The sequence below is a fragment of the Malus sylvestris genome, chromosome 4 (genome assembly GCF_916048215.2).
Source record: "Malus sylvestris chromosome 4, drMalSylv7.2, whole genome shotgun sequence".
Lineage (NCBI taxonomy): Eukaryota > Viridiplantae > Streptophyta > Magnoliopsida > Rosales > Rosaceae > Malus > Malus sylvestris.
The window spans coordinates 18,506,783-18,521,232 of NC_062263.1; the positions used below are offsets into that span (position 1 = coordinate 18,506,783).

Consider the following 14,450-nt stretch of genomic DNA (forward strand, 5'->3'; position numbering starts at 1 on the left):
TATTAAGAAACACCAATTAGCACAAACATAATCAAGATGCTCAAAAATTGGCTTAGACGGATAAGAGACATTACCTTGTCAATGTACAAGATGTTCTTTTTAGCAGGGCCTGCAACTATGTTATACAATACCACCTTGCTACCTGTGAAACAAACAATTTCTCACGCATATGTAAAATTAGCACTACAATTATTGCCAAAAAGTAAAAATGTTTAATTACAACTTGTAAGCGTTCTCGTGATGATACACACATTGTATAGTACTCGTAGTAAGATGAATATACGGTGTCCTGTTCAAAAGAATGCTTCCACTCTATCAATAAAGCTTCTTGTATGACATCTTAATACCCGCCTAGAATGCTACTAATCTTGAACATTTGCTTGGTCTCCCTTGAAGATTCCATTCAACATTGACCCACTCCCCTCAAATCTGAACTGGTTTGCAATCTCATATCATCCTAAAGATATCAGATTGTTGCTATCCGAGAATATCCTTTTGATGGCTAAAAGTTGCATTGAAGTATACAGCAGTACTAATTCATCAATACAGCAACCAAAATCCCCTAATACAAAAGTTGCAAAATAGCCTGTCCCATAATCTCACTGCAAAAGAATAAGGAAGACCGTCAATTTTAAATCTGGAAGTTGTAAACTAACATTTTGATGAAAACATATTTAATGAACTGAATGCAGTATGTGCTGCCATACATGTATTATTGCAAATTCCAATCATATATAAGTAAAAAATAGTCAGTACAAAACAGAGCAACCTTGAATAAAGTTTATGTTTGGCCAGAAGTTAAACAGATGCCTATGTCAAATAGTAGATACTAGAGCTTTAGCCCACGCGTTGCCCCAGGAACGTCAAATGAATTATAAGCATTGTATATAAGTGTTAGAATAAGGAACTGAATGTGTTGTAAGCATTGTGCATAGATATGTAAACACTATTTATATAAAACATGTACAAAGTATTTACACAAAATATAGAGCAGTTGTTGACAACTCTTAATACATATAAAGAGTTATTCAAAATATAGCTGCTTCTATTTTACTGATGTACAAATTTATGTTAGTACGAAACTTATAAGAAGAAAATGGAGGGAGGGAAAGAGGGAGGGGGATGGGGAGCTTACAGACGTGCAAGCCCATTGTATGACTGGGTGACTTGTTGGAGTCGTGCAAATAGCTACAATACTTCAGCTAATAAATTGATAATGCCTATGATATGCTATGTTCTTTCACAAATTGATCCTACAAACAAAAGCATAGACGAAACTTAAAAATAAAGATGCCAATTAATGAAAGCTAGATAATCCCCATCCTGAATCTTTTATAAACAAAGCACCATGGAAAGTTTCAAACAATAAATGTTTTTTTCACATGAAAAAACGAAACAATGAAATAAACGTTTTTTGTTCTACTAACAGACTAAAGTTGATAGAACTTCAGTTGTATATGCAACTGAACCAATCTCATTAGCCATGCCATCAGGGGATTCTAACAACCCTTTGGTCTGGTCTGTTCTAAACTTATCTAAAGTTCCACAGACTTTGATATTCAACCACGGTATTTATTCACTTATTAACAATGATAGGTTTTGAAGTTATGGTACCATAGTTGAACTATTGAAGAAAATGTGATTTTGTGTGCAGGTAAACATTTTAAATACCCACATCATGTGTACTTTTCCAAAAGCAAAATGTATTCTATTTCAAGTTTATTAAGCCTAAACTTGCAGTCCATGTCTTATTAAGTTGCTAGTACAATTTTGCAGATGTGAAAATATAATCATTCAACGTTGCACAGAATCATATGGTTATTCTTTATTATTGTTACAAAATAAAACATAAGCAAAAAACCAAAATCGAAAAGCTTCTTACTGTACACAACTTTTACACTAAGCTAATACAACAAAATCTAAAAATTCATAGAAAACCAATTCCAAATTCAAACTTTCTAAACAAAAAGAAAATTGGACAAAAGCTCCATAAACAATCAAGAACTCAATATAAGAGAGAAACACAGTTAATTAGTCACCTTAGAGCCATTTCCACAGAAAACCCATTTTCAAATCCAAATTTATAGTTCCAAACACATAATATTTTACATAACCATCAACTAAAATCACTTCTCAAATATATCATACATAGAAGAGTGGAAGCTTAGCCCCCAAAGCCAATTTATACTACTACTAGTAGTAGTAGTAGTAGTAGTAATTTAAAATCAATATTAGGCAAAACTAGACCAAAACTCTAAATAGCTTACCTTGACATGTAGAGTTTGTTGTCCTGAATTCAGAAACACTTGAAACTTCGTTTTAAAGCCCTAAAGACACAAACATAATCAATTAAATACAAATGTACTGAAACATTGACAAATAATTCGACTAAAACATTGACAAATAAAAACATACTAAAAAAATAAAGAGTGCACGGTAAGATCAATAGTGAACAAAGGGTATAATTATTAAAAGAATCTAAATTCGAAAACTTGTTGAATGGACTTGGCTTAATGTTTGGAATTAGGTTGAAAATTGTAAGCTTTGGTATCTAATGATTGAAAAAGAAAACATACCATACAGTAGTTGTTAACTGAAGTGGAATGTGTGACTTTTATACCCATTTGTAACAAAGCAAAGGGCAAAAGCAAGTTATAAAACAATGATCAAAAGCCTCAACATCATCAAATCAATCTTACTTATTGTTAATTAGTTTGTTACTATATTAGATATGATGTGATGCAGATACATAAATTGGCCAATCACAGTTTTGCACCTTGTAGTTTAGAGATCTTTTATTTTCGTTTTCATGGTTCCAATTTGGTAATTTGAGTCATGTAGTTTGCTTTTTTTTACAGCTCTGATCCGCAATGGCTTATGCCATTAAAATTGAAGACGGAAATATGATCCATCATATGCATGGTGATATGCAAGAATGAACAGTACAGAAAATGGCTTTAATGTACAAATCGAAAGTGGGAATTTGCATTCTTATTTGAGTTTTTATCATTTTTCTTCAATTATGTTTTCATTTATTATTGTTCATAACTCAAAAAAAACGTAATTATATTAGTATCTAAGAAAACTACAATAGAATAAAATTATTGTGTGCCTAAAGTTGTATTTACTTTGGCAGATCTTAAATTAATTACCTATAATTCGATTAATGTAAGTCACATGATGGTAAAATTTTTGAGGCATATGACTAGGGCTTTGATATTTTATATTCTAGTTGAAACTGTAGAGACAGTCACCTTAGAGCTAGGAAACGAACCTCGTATCAGCCAAAAGCCTCTTTGATGCTTGAATGAGAGAATGCCAAAGCCCTGCACAGAAGTTAACAAAGAAGTTAAGGCTGGAAAAATTGTGCGGAGAAACTTTCGAGCGCTTAGTGTTTCTTGAAAACCCAATCCCTTACTTCCCAAATCTTCACATCAAAAGAACCTAGAAATTCAAATGAAAACATTGACCTAAACCCTAGAAATTTAAATGAAGAATCCTACAAAAAAGTAAAATTCATTTTATAAAGATGTGAGTAAATTCATTTCGTAGAGATAAACTCATAAGTTTAACACAATTAATCATCCAAAAAGGAACATAAGTTATCCACACCTTGACAAATTTTTTCATGGTGAGAACCTCAGTGCAGTTATCCACAACTTCCTTCAAGCTCTGCACCAATAACTAAAAACAGATAAAACAATCAAATAACACCTTATCCTTTATCAGCCATCTCAGGCATTGATATTCTAGGATGATTCTACACCACGAAGCACAGTAAAATGTAATTGACAAAACCAAAATATAATAGTCGAACAAATTTCACAAAAAAAACCCAATAAAATAACAAAATAATCAAACAATCCCACACAAAATCCAATAAAAACTCTAACAACAACAAATAATACACTAATACTTCATAAGTGGAGCAGCAAACCACTTTAGTTGGGTTCTCTTGGCACAAATTTCAGTTAGAAAGTCAGGAGAATTCTAAAATCATCATCAAATGCTTCAGAACAATTTGACAAAATAGGGTGTGCTTTTAATATTCCTTCCAACAAACGGTAAAAGGTTACGTTATCCCTCCAAATAAATAAATAACAACAAAAAACAGAACACAGTCACTTTACCCCAATGCCTCATGAGTATAAATGTGTTCCAAATGTCACAGTCATGTCTGCCTTCTCAAGGAGAATATATATGCAAGAACCATCATATGCTCCCTGCGTGCCCTCTATAAATGTAAATATGTTGCAACTTGGCTAATTAACAATGTTTGTTGTTGCTATATTATGGATTACTTATGATATAATTTAGGTGATAGAATGGAACTAAATTAAGTTGGGTGTGAACACAGCAGGAAAAAAAAAGACTTGCAAATCGGAAGTGCTTTGCATTTTGTACATCGTGTATTCCAATCTGTTTAAGACTTGAAGGGGTTTATACTGTTGCAAATACGCCTCCATAACAAACACAAAACATTGAATTCCGTTACCTTGTTATTGAACTCTTTCTCAGTCAGAATTGTCAGAGCTTCGGAACCCAATCCGTCATCCTCTAAAGCTTTCTGATTTTCACTTCCTTCTCTCTTGCCTGCCAAATATCAAAAAATCGAAGCTACTTTCTTTCGAAAACTCAGTAATTCACATAATTATCCTTCTGGGTCTGCAATTATAACATTAAAATAATCAAATTTTCAAGATATTACCTTTTCTTCCTCCTCATTTTTCTTCTCTGGGTCTTCAAATCCTTGGAGCTGCCACATGCATACTCCCCACGCACCAGTCTTGTAATTCAGATGATGTTATGGGTTCTAATGAGGGAAAGAATTGGATCTGGGGTTTTGATTTGATGAGAGAAAGAGTGAGTTGAATGATATGCAGAAATGGATATGGTGGGTTGAGAGCTGCAAAATTTGGGGGAACATAATGGCATTCGAAGATGCAATTTGCAACGATGGGTGAAGATAGAGAAGCTGAGCGATCTGAAACCAAATGGAAAATGAGCAAGCAATTGGGGAGTTTCCGCTACTCGTGATTAGAACAAAAATAGCCTTCCCGAGCATTGCTACAACTGTCCCAACAAAAACCTGTTTCAAGGAACCAATTAAAAATAATAACTTTGGTGTTAATACCAGATTTCTTTTAAGGTTTAGAAAGAAACAGTGGGTACCTTTAGGGTGAATGACCCAGAATTATGGCTCAGTCAACTATCGATAAATTGAAGATCCTGAATTGTGACCCTGTCAACTATAGATTTAAACAGAATATGTCAGAAACTTGAGCATAATTTTAACTAATTGACTACAACAAATGGTACCTTTAAATGCATGTCTGAATACAAACAACACTTCAAAACTCAGAGACAAACTTTCTTTTTATTTTTTTCCAACTAATAATATAAACCATATCCTTATTTCAGCTAATTCACCGATTAACTGAAGTGGGGAGAGTGGAGAACAACCAAAAGAGATGTGAGGATATGATTGGACTAGGCAAGTAACTAGATGCATATCATGATGTAAAAATATCTTGTTACAATTTTGTAAAGTTGAAAATTATCAAATATTTAAAGAGACAGTCACTGATCAACTTTTTACTATACAAATATTGTCTCAACTTAATCACTTATAGTTATCTAAAAAAACTAACCAGGCTTTGAATTTTATGATAAAAAATTATATTTTATTTTTTGAATTCTCTGATGTGAGTTATATTCAACAAAATTCATATCACGTACATTAAATCGTAGTCTAGGAGTAACAAAACAGAAACATACATACAACATATCAACTAATTCAATTTACTGAAAAGAGAGAAAAAAAATTTACATGATCAGTACTCACAAGAACCGGAAAGGAAAAAAAAAAGAACGAGAAAAACCTCAGATAATTGAAATATGTGAAATTTTGGGCCATTCCGGGCCGCTGTCCTTGTTGCAGTTGTCTTTTAGAAGAGGACAATCATCAAAGGATATGCTGTATAATTTGGTGAGGCATTTCATAGCTCCAACTGTAGGTAGATACATCAGATTCCTGCAACCCCATGTATATAGGGACTTAAGAGATGCAAGGTTCCCCAACCACTCCGGAAGAGCCTCAATTCCTTCAAAATGGGATATGCTCAAACGTGTTAGAGAAGTAAAGTGTTGAACTTGTTCAGGCAGAGACTTGAGCTTAGACCAACCCCTCAAGCTTAAGCTTTCAAGTTGTGGCATAACCTGAAACGGAGGGACTGAATCGAGCCCCTTCCAAAACCCACCAATATCCAATTTCATGGACGCAATCTATCTCTTACGAAGATTGATGGAAAGATATAGAGATGGGAAAAAGGATTTACACAAGGTCTTTATAGATTTGGAAAAAGCGTATGATAGGGTCCCAAGAGACATTCTTTGGAGGATTTTAGAGAAGAAAGGAGTACGAGTAGCATATATCCAAGCTATAAAGGATATGTATGAAGGAGCAAAGACTGCCGTAAGAACTCATGAAGAACAAACCGAAAGCTTCCCCATAACTGTAGGATTACATCAAGGCTCATCCTTAAGTCCTTACCTTTTTACGTTGGTAACGGATGAGTTAACAGGACATATTCAAGATGATATTCCTTGGTGTATGCTTTTTGCAGACGATATAGTGTTGATAGATGAAACTCAGGAAGGGGTAAATGCGAAGCTTAACCTTTGGAGAGAAGTGTTGGAATCTAAAGGTCTTCACCTAAGCCGATCAAAGACAGAATATATGGAGTGCAAGTTCAGTGCAAATGGAGGCCAAAATGAGTTAGGGGTGAGGATCGGAGATCAGGAAATACCAAAGAGCGACCGTTTTCGCTACCTAGGATCTATCTTGCAAAAGAACGGAGAATTAGATGGAGATCTCAACCATAGAATACAAGCTGGATGGATGAAGTGGAAGAGTGCATCCGGCGTGTTTTGTGATCGTCGTATGCCACTGAAGCTTAAGGGAAAATTTTATAGGACGGCAATAAGGCCAGCGATGCTGTATGGCACAGAATGTTGGGCGGTGAAGCACCAACACGTACACAAAATGGGTGTAGCGGAGATGAGGATGCTTCGTTGGATGTGTGGGCACACGAGAAAGGATAAGATTAGGAATGAGGATATCCGAGGTAAAGTAGGAGTAGCCGAAATTGAAGGAAAACTGAGAGAAAATCGGTTACGGTGGTTTGGAAATGTGCAAAGAAGGCCTACTGACGCTCCGGTTAGAAGATGCGACTACGGGATAGAGGTTCAAGGCCGAAGGGGTAGAGGAAGACTTAGGAAAACTTTGGAAGAGACTCTAAGAAAAGACTTAGAATACTTGGATCTAACGGAGGACATGACATAGGATCGAGCACAATGGCGTTCTAAGATTCATATAGCCGACCCGACTCAGTGACTTGGATTTTTCAAGTCTCCAATCGAGAAGTTTTCCCCACTCGGGAAATTAAGGGAACATTACCTCAACCTACATGCTCCACTCACAAAGCTTCAACATACAAGCTTCAACAAAAGAAAAATTCAAAGAACTTAGTGAAGAAGGCTTTGGTGTATTTAACACAATACGTTGAAATGAAACAAAGTTTATTTATTGATATCTCTAAGAAGTTACAAATATGTACATATACACGAGTGAAAATAAACAAACAAGAGGGAGCTTTCACAAAGGTTGCTTAGGAGAAGTCTCAGCAGTCGGTAGAGCCCCAGAAAGAGAAGGCACCGGAGGGGATCATTCGGAGCCTCAGTACTGGACAGCACCCTAGAAGGAGGAGGCATCGAAGGTTGATCATTTGGAGCTTCATTACGCGGTACAGCCCCAGAAGACGAAGGCAATAAATGCCTTTGGAACAAACCCACAAACCTCTGATGATCATGTAAAATCTGACCATCAGATTCCTTCATCTGGTCAAGCTTCCTCTTCATGTTTGTAGCATAGTCATGAGCGAGCCGGTGCAACTGTTTATTCTCATGCTTGAGCCCTCTAATCTCCTGTTTGAGACTCATCACTTCAGCCGCCAATGATTCAACTTGGCGGGTTCGAGCAAATAGGCGTTGGGCCATATTAGACACAGAACCTGCACATTGAACATTGAGAGCCAGATAATCCTTAACAGCCAACTCATTAGACCGTTTGGAAAGTAGTCTGTTATCTTTGGGAGTGAGAAGGTTCCTGGCCACCACCGCAGCGGTCATATCATTCTTCATCATGGAATCCCCAACGGTAAGAGGACCAGTAGGGGATAAGAATGATGGGCGCTATATGTTGTCTGAAGAAGGCGTGGCTGCCTCTTCAACAAGGTTCAAGTCAAAACGACGGTCGGAGGGGCCAGACATTTTCAAAGGTGTTGAAGAGAAAAGAGGTCGGACAAATCAAGATCTTAGAAATGCAAGAAGGGAGCTTCTACTGGTGGAGATTCAAGTGTTCTTTGGAACTTAATACCAGCCTCTATAAAAATCCGCACTCGATGGAGCTTCAGAAATCGAAGAGGTGCCTGCTCAGAAATCGAAAAGGCGTTTGCTTTCTCAAAAGCTGGGCTGCTCAGAGACCACGAGGGCCGATCTCAGGAATCGAAGAGGCGTTTGCTTTCTCAAAAGCTGGGCTGCTCAAAGACCACGAAGGTCGATCGCAGAAATCGAAGAGGCGCTTGCTTTCTCAAAAGCTGGGCTGCTCAGAGACCACGACGGCCGATCTCAGAAATCGAATAGGCACCTGCTTTTTTAGTCTTGTCAGCACCTGTCACATGCACACTCAACTTTGCGGAAATTACGGGCATTCTATCTAAGATTTCTAGTGAAGTAGAAAGCACGTGAATGTTACTGTTCAATCATTCACTTTCCACACGCAACATCAGCTCACGGGTACCACATATAACTTTGCCAAAAATCTCTGACAAAGTTTAGACACGTGAAGCTTGCAGCTCCCATTACATCGCTATGACCAAGAAGGGTAAAAGAATAGCAAAGAAATAGCACTAACAAAGTTTAGACACATAAATTTTGAAGGTTTAGCTACCATATTATTACCCACAAGGGTAAAGGAACAGGACCATTGCTGGATAATTGGAAAGCCCCTGTGGGTCAACCTCTGTGCTCCGTGGCAAGGTAGACTAGCAAACAGGCCTAAACTTTACTCACATTCGAGAAAACACTCCTAACAAGATTGCTTGCTTCAAGATCGAAGAGGCACCGTCCTCCGAATCTCGAGAGCCAGACTCCCAACATGATTACTTTCTCAAAAAGCGACGAGACACCGCTCTCCGAATCTCGAGAGCCAGACTCCTAGCAGGATTGCTTTCTCAAAAATCGAAGAGGCACCGTTCTCCGAATCTCGAGAGACAGATCCCCGACAGGATTGCTTGTTCGAAAACCGAAGAGGCACCGCTTTCTCAACTTCGAGAGCCCCTTAGATAAAGCTTGTCTGTAATCCTCACACCGCTTTCTCAAGTTCGAGAGCCAGATCTCCTTGGATAAAGCTTGTCTGTAATCTTCACACGTAACATCAACTTTCCAGATACCACAGACCACTTTTTCAAAGTGCTCTGACAGAGTTAAAACACGTGAAGCTGGCAACTCCCACTACCGTGCTATGACCAAGCAGGGTAAAAGAATAGTATTACTCCTTGTTAGGCAGACTCCTATATATGTCGACCTCCATCCTCAACGGACAGGCAGACCTGCAAAAATGCTCAACCCTTCCTCATATCTGAGAGGGCACTCCCAACGAAGCCTCTCAAAATACTCAGCTTTCTTTCCCCCTGAGAATACCTCTGCAAACAAGCTACACTAGAGCAAGAATATCTCATATCATCAGGGTTAAAAGCAAGAGTATCCCATATCATGCTTTTTCCCTGTCTTTTCCTTTGGCCTTGTTCTTACCTGCAAGACAAGGAGAAAGAGAGCAATCAGTCAGCACTTGGAATCAAGCTTCCAGTCCGGAACTGACTGCCTGGAACCCCATTGCTCTCGAGTACTCATCTTCAACATCTTATGCTTCCCGAGAAGATACCACATCTGCCTGAGGAACAAATAGGGCAAGTGAGAAGGATACAAGGAAGCATGTGGAGACAAGCGTAACAGAACACGTGCCGATACATCCACTACTTTGTCAACAGCAAAAGTATCCCATATCAGCAGGGTCGAACGTACTCTAGATTTGATGGACTTGTTTTGACCCTCAAATTCTTCAGTCGGCCTTATACTCTGGCGGAAACAAGAAAACCCTCCAGCCCAGTTCAAGAATAAGCATGTGGAAAGTTACTTCTTCAAAAGCAAAAGTATCTCATATCACATTTTCTCCTTTTCTTCTCTTTATCCTTCATGCTACCTGCAAGATAAGGAGAAGGATAACAATCAGCCGGAACTCGAAATCAAACTTCTGATCTGGGACTAATTACTTGGAGATCTGATTGCTTACCTTGTCTGTCACCTCTTTCAGCAGATCCCCTAGCTCGGCGACTTGGGGGACTCCTACTACATGGTTTGTATCGCGCTTGACCAAGCCTGAAACTACAAGTAAGCGTCAAGTGAAATTGATACATTACCTTGTGCATCTCCACCAATTAAAGATACCACCCCTGGAGGGAGGAAGAGTACTTCCAAAGAAGATGCCACATCTACCTATGAGACAGATAAGGCAAGTGAAGACGATACCACACTTCGGTACTTAAAAGTTTCGTGATTACGAGATCATTATTCCACAATATTTCCTAATGTCATTTGTACTAAATCATTCACTTGTACTCACTAAAGGAAAGCTTGAACCTATATACTGTGTAAACCCTTCACAATTAATGAGAACTCCTTTACTCTGTGGACGTAGCCAATCTGGGTGAACCACGTACATCTTGTGTTTGCTTCCTGTCTCTATCCATTTACATACTTATCCACACTAATGACCGGAGCAATCTAGCGAAGATCACAAACTTAATATTTAAGATGATATCCTTTGGTGTATGCTTTTCGCAAACGATATAGTGTTGATAGATGAAACGCAGGAAGGGGTAAACGCGAAGCTTAACCTTTGGAGAGAAGTGTTGGAATCCAAAGGTCATCGCCTAAGCCGATTAAAGACAGAATATATGGAGTGCAAGTTCAGTGCAAACGGAGGCCAAAATGAGTTAGGGGTGAGGATCGGAGATCAGGAAATACCAAAGAGTGACCGTTTTCGCTACCTAGGATCTATCTTGCAAAAGAACGGAGAATTTGATGGAGATCTCACCCATAGAATACAAGCTGGATGGATGAAGTGGAAGAGTGCATCCGGCGTGTTATGTGACCGTTGTAGGCCACTAAAGCTCAAGGAAAAATTTTATAGGACGGCAATAAGGTCGGCAATGCTGTATGGCATAGAATATTGGGCGGTGAAGCATCAACACGTAGGTGTAGTGGAGATGAGGATGCTTCGTTGGATGTGTGGGCACACGAGAAATGATAAGATTAGGAATGAGGATATCCGAGGTAAAGTAGGAGTAGCCGAAATTGAAGGAAAGAGGAGAGAAAATCGGTTACGGTGGTTTGGACATGTGCAAAGAAGGCCTACTGACGCTCCGGTTCGAAGATGTGACCACGGGACAGAGGTTCAGGGCCGAAGGGGTAGAGGAAGACCTAGGAAAACTTTGGAAGAGACCCTAAGAAAAGACTTAGAGTACTTGGATCTAACGGAGGACATGACACAAAACCGAGCGCAATGGCGTTCTAGGATTCATATAGCCGACCCCACTTAGTGGGAAATTGCTTTGTTGTTGTTGTTGTTGTGGAGGGACGGGCAGCCTGGTAAAGTTGGAATGGACTCTAGACTCCTGCAATAACATATCGCCAGAGAGTGGAGGGTGGGTGGGAGGCTGTGAATCCCAGTGGATGTTAGCTTTCTGCAAAAAGATATTGTCAAATCCTGAAGAGAGGTACAACATTTTAACCCACTCGGTGGGCTTGAGAATTCACGACAATCCGTAATCTCTAATTCGCGGAGGGATGGGAGGCCCTGTTCAAATGGAATGGATGTTATTCTGGAGCAGCTGATTATTTTCAACGTTTGAAGAGAAGTGCATTATTCAAGTCCAGTAGGTGAACTGGATAACTGAGGACAGTCATAAATGGATAATTCACAGAGGGAAGTGAGACCATGCATATCTGGAATTAGCACTAGACAACTGCATCTCCGTATGTACAACTGTGTAAGAGAGACAAGAGTTTGTAGCACATCGGGCAGACTCCTAAGTTTAGGGCAATTAGAAATATGCACGGACTTAAAGGAGTGCAGTATTCAAGTCCGTTAGGTAGTCTGGATAGCTGAGGACAGTCTTCAATATACAATCTGGAGAGACAAGTGAGACTGTGCATATTTGGAATGAGCTCTAGACACCTCCATATATCCAACTCCTCAAGAAAGACAAGAGTTTGTAGCCCATCTGGCAGACACCTAAGTTTAGGGCAATCAGAAATATGCACGGACTTAAGGGAAGTGCAACACCCAAATAAATCATCCATAGTAATAGAACTCAAGTCCGGACATTCCTCTATCTTCAAGTATGCAAGATTCTTGTTGTTTTTTAACATTCCATCTTGCAGACAATCAAGTCCCTTTATCTTTTTTAGTGAGAGAGAAGTAAGAGTGGCCAAGTTGCTACTTATATTTGCTATTGGCATGCTGCTACCCATGGAATCTATCTCTAACTTTTTAAGAGATGGAAAATGACTTAGAGCACTTCTCAATTGATCACAATTCCTCGTAAACAGCTCATCGAGGCATGGAAGGAGAACAATGTTTTCTGCTACTTCCATCCATTCAATTAGGTTCTTGGTGTCCTGGATGATTAATCTTTTCAATGCAGGAAAGGGACTCCCAATCATCCACGATGCAAATGTCTCACCCATAAAGTTGCGTATCTCTAAATATTCCAGTTTAGTGCATGGTAGTTGAAGGCCTTCTAGTACATCCCCGTCATTAATTTTGATCCGTGACCTGTCTCCACCCCATTCAAAGAGTAATACGCGAATGTTTGTCTTCTCCACTAATTTGGCTTTCTTTGCTTCTTCTCCATCTCTCACGTTCTCTAGATTATGAATGGATAATTTGCCTCTCAATTGCTTTAAGCTAGCCAGCTCCTCTATTCCACGACCTCTCTCCTTACCCACAATGAAAAAGGGTAATGCTGAAGATTAGTCAATTGCCCAACCCCAACTGGATATATCTCATCATCTCTTCTAAAATAAGAATGTCTCAAATTGATCAGATTAAGAAGCTCCCTTGGAAACTTTTCAACTTTGAGTCTGAACATCTTTAATGTCAGTAGATTATAAAGCTTGGAGAGCATCCTGATCCTTGTTCTGGAAATATCTAGATACCTCAAGTGTTTCAACTCCCCAATTGACATTGGCAACTCATTGCTATCAGCCTCGTATAATTTTAACACACGTAAGCCCTTAAATCTTGATAAGATGTCACCGAGAACATCACCATTCCAAAAGATTGAGCCCAATTTATGTACGCCTCTTTTTGGAATCCCCTGTAGCATTGAGGTAGAAATCTGCGCCACATATCGACACTCATTGGATTCTTTGCTCTTTGATTTTGATACATGTTCTGCAATATCATGCAGAATATCGTGCATCTTGCAATGGGAAATAGTAGTAGTTCTATATCTACTCACTTCAACATCTTGAAAAAAGGAGTTCTCCAATAGAATATTAAAGTATTCATTTCCCATATCCTCCATCTCTAGATTACTTTGGTTCGGAGTAGGGCACTGAAGTAACCCATGAGCCATCCATAATTGAATCAAGTCAATCTTTGAAATTCTGAAACCTTTGATGAACATTGAACATCATGCAAAACACCGTTTTAAAGATGCAGATTTCAATTCATCAAAACTCAACCTCAAAACCGACAAGATCCTATCTTCTCCTTCTTGTGAATCCCATATTCGATTGTTTAGAATTGATTGCCATCCATCACCCTTTTTACATCGCATCATATTTCCCAAAACCTATTGATACACAATCATGATTTTGAATTCTTATCAAACAATACTGGGCTAAAATTTAAGAAGAAATAACAATATAAATTAAGAAATATCAAAAGTTTCATAGGTACAGTCGTTTTGCTAAGTATCCTTGTACGAACTTTTCCTTCAACTACTGTACATATCTAAAAGAACAAACAAATAAAGTAAACATTTTAATCGAAGAAATGCTTAACCTTTATTAAAAAAATGATGTTGGACCATTATAATATAGAGCTATTCTTTTATTTGACAAAAACAAATTAAAAGTAGTAATCCAATGAGAATTATTTCATAAAAGAGTTCAATGTTGCAGGTGGTGGATCACCGCTTGACCAACAAGAAAAAATGTGGTTGCTCACTTGGGCTCCACCCGTTACTGTTTTAGGGCCTGATTGCCTGCCTTTAAGGCCCATTCCGTAGAGTCATAGTGAAGAAGCTAACATTTTTTTT

The 14,450-nt window shown here is 38.5% G+C and overlaps 2 protein-coding genes, 1 long non-coding RNA gene and 1 pseudogene across 3 annotated transcripts; 1 reads left to right on the forward strand and 3 right to left on the reverse strand.

Moving 5' to 3' along the window:
- Positions 1-1,111: 1,111 nt before the first annotated feature.
- LOC126618852 (uncharacterized) lies at positions 1,112-3,674 on the reverse strand. Its single transcript, XR_007621878.1, has 4 exons — positions 3,613-3,674; positions 3,275-3,326; positions 2,268-2,327; positions 1,112-1,253 (listed from the first exon to the last, which is right to left on the reverse strand). It is a non-coding gene; the product is annotated as an uncharacterized LOC126618852 (long non-coding RNA).
- Positions 3,675-5,883: 2,209 nt separating this feature from the next.
- LOC126618169 (disease resistance protein TAO1-like) lies at positions 5,884-6,276 on the reverse strand. Its single transcript, XM_050286254.1, has one exon. The coding sequence runs from the start codon at positions 6,274-6,276 to the stop codon at positions 5,884-5,886; it is 393 nt and encodes a 130-aa protein (XP_050142211.1).
- Positions 6,277-6,279: 3 nt separating this feature from the next.
- LOC126618837 (uncharacterized) lies at positions 6,280-11,748 on the forward strand. The gene is made up of 2 exons (XM_050287029.1): positions 6,280-7,127; positions 11,455-11,748. Exons 1-2 carry the CDS (start codon positions 6,305-6,307, stop codon positions 11,718-11,720), a joined length of 1,089 nt encoding a protein of 362 aa, XP_050142986.1. The 5' UTR covers positions 6,280-6,304; the 3' UTR covers positions 11,721-11,748.
- On the reverse strand, positions 11,738-13,712 carry LOC126618170 (putative disease resistance protein RGA3; annotated as a pseudogene).
- Between the last annotated feature and the right edge of the window lie 738 nt (positions 13,713-14,450).

Coding starts and splice junctions, on each gene's coding strand:
- LOC126618837 (XM_050287029.1), top strand. CDS start 6,305: ATGGAAAGATATAGAGATGGGAAAAAGGATTTACACAAGGTCTTTATA. Junction 7,128..11,454: donor TAGGAATGAGGATATCCGAG/GTAAAGTAGGAG, acceptor AGGATATCCGAG/GTAAAGTAGGAGTAGCCGAA.
- LOC126618169 (XM_050286254.1), bottom strand. CDS start 6,276: ATGAAATTGGATATTGGTGGGTTTTGGAAGGGGCTCGATTCAGTCCCT.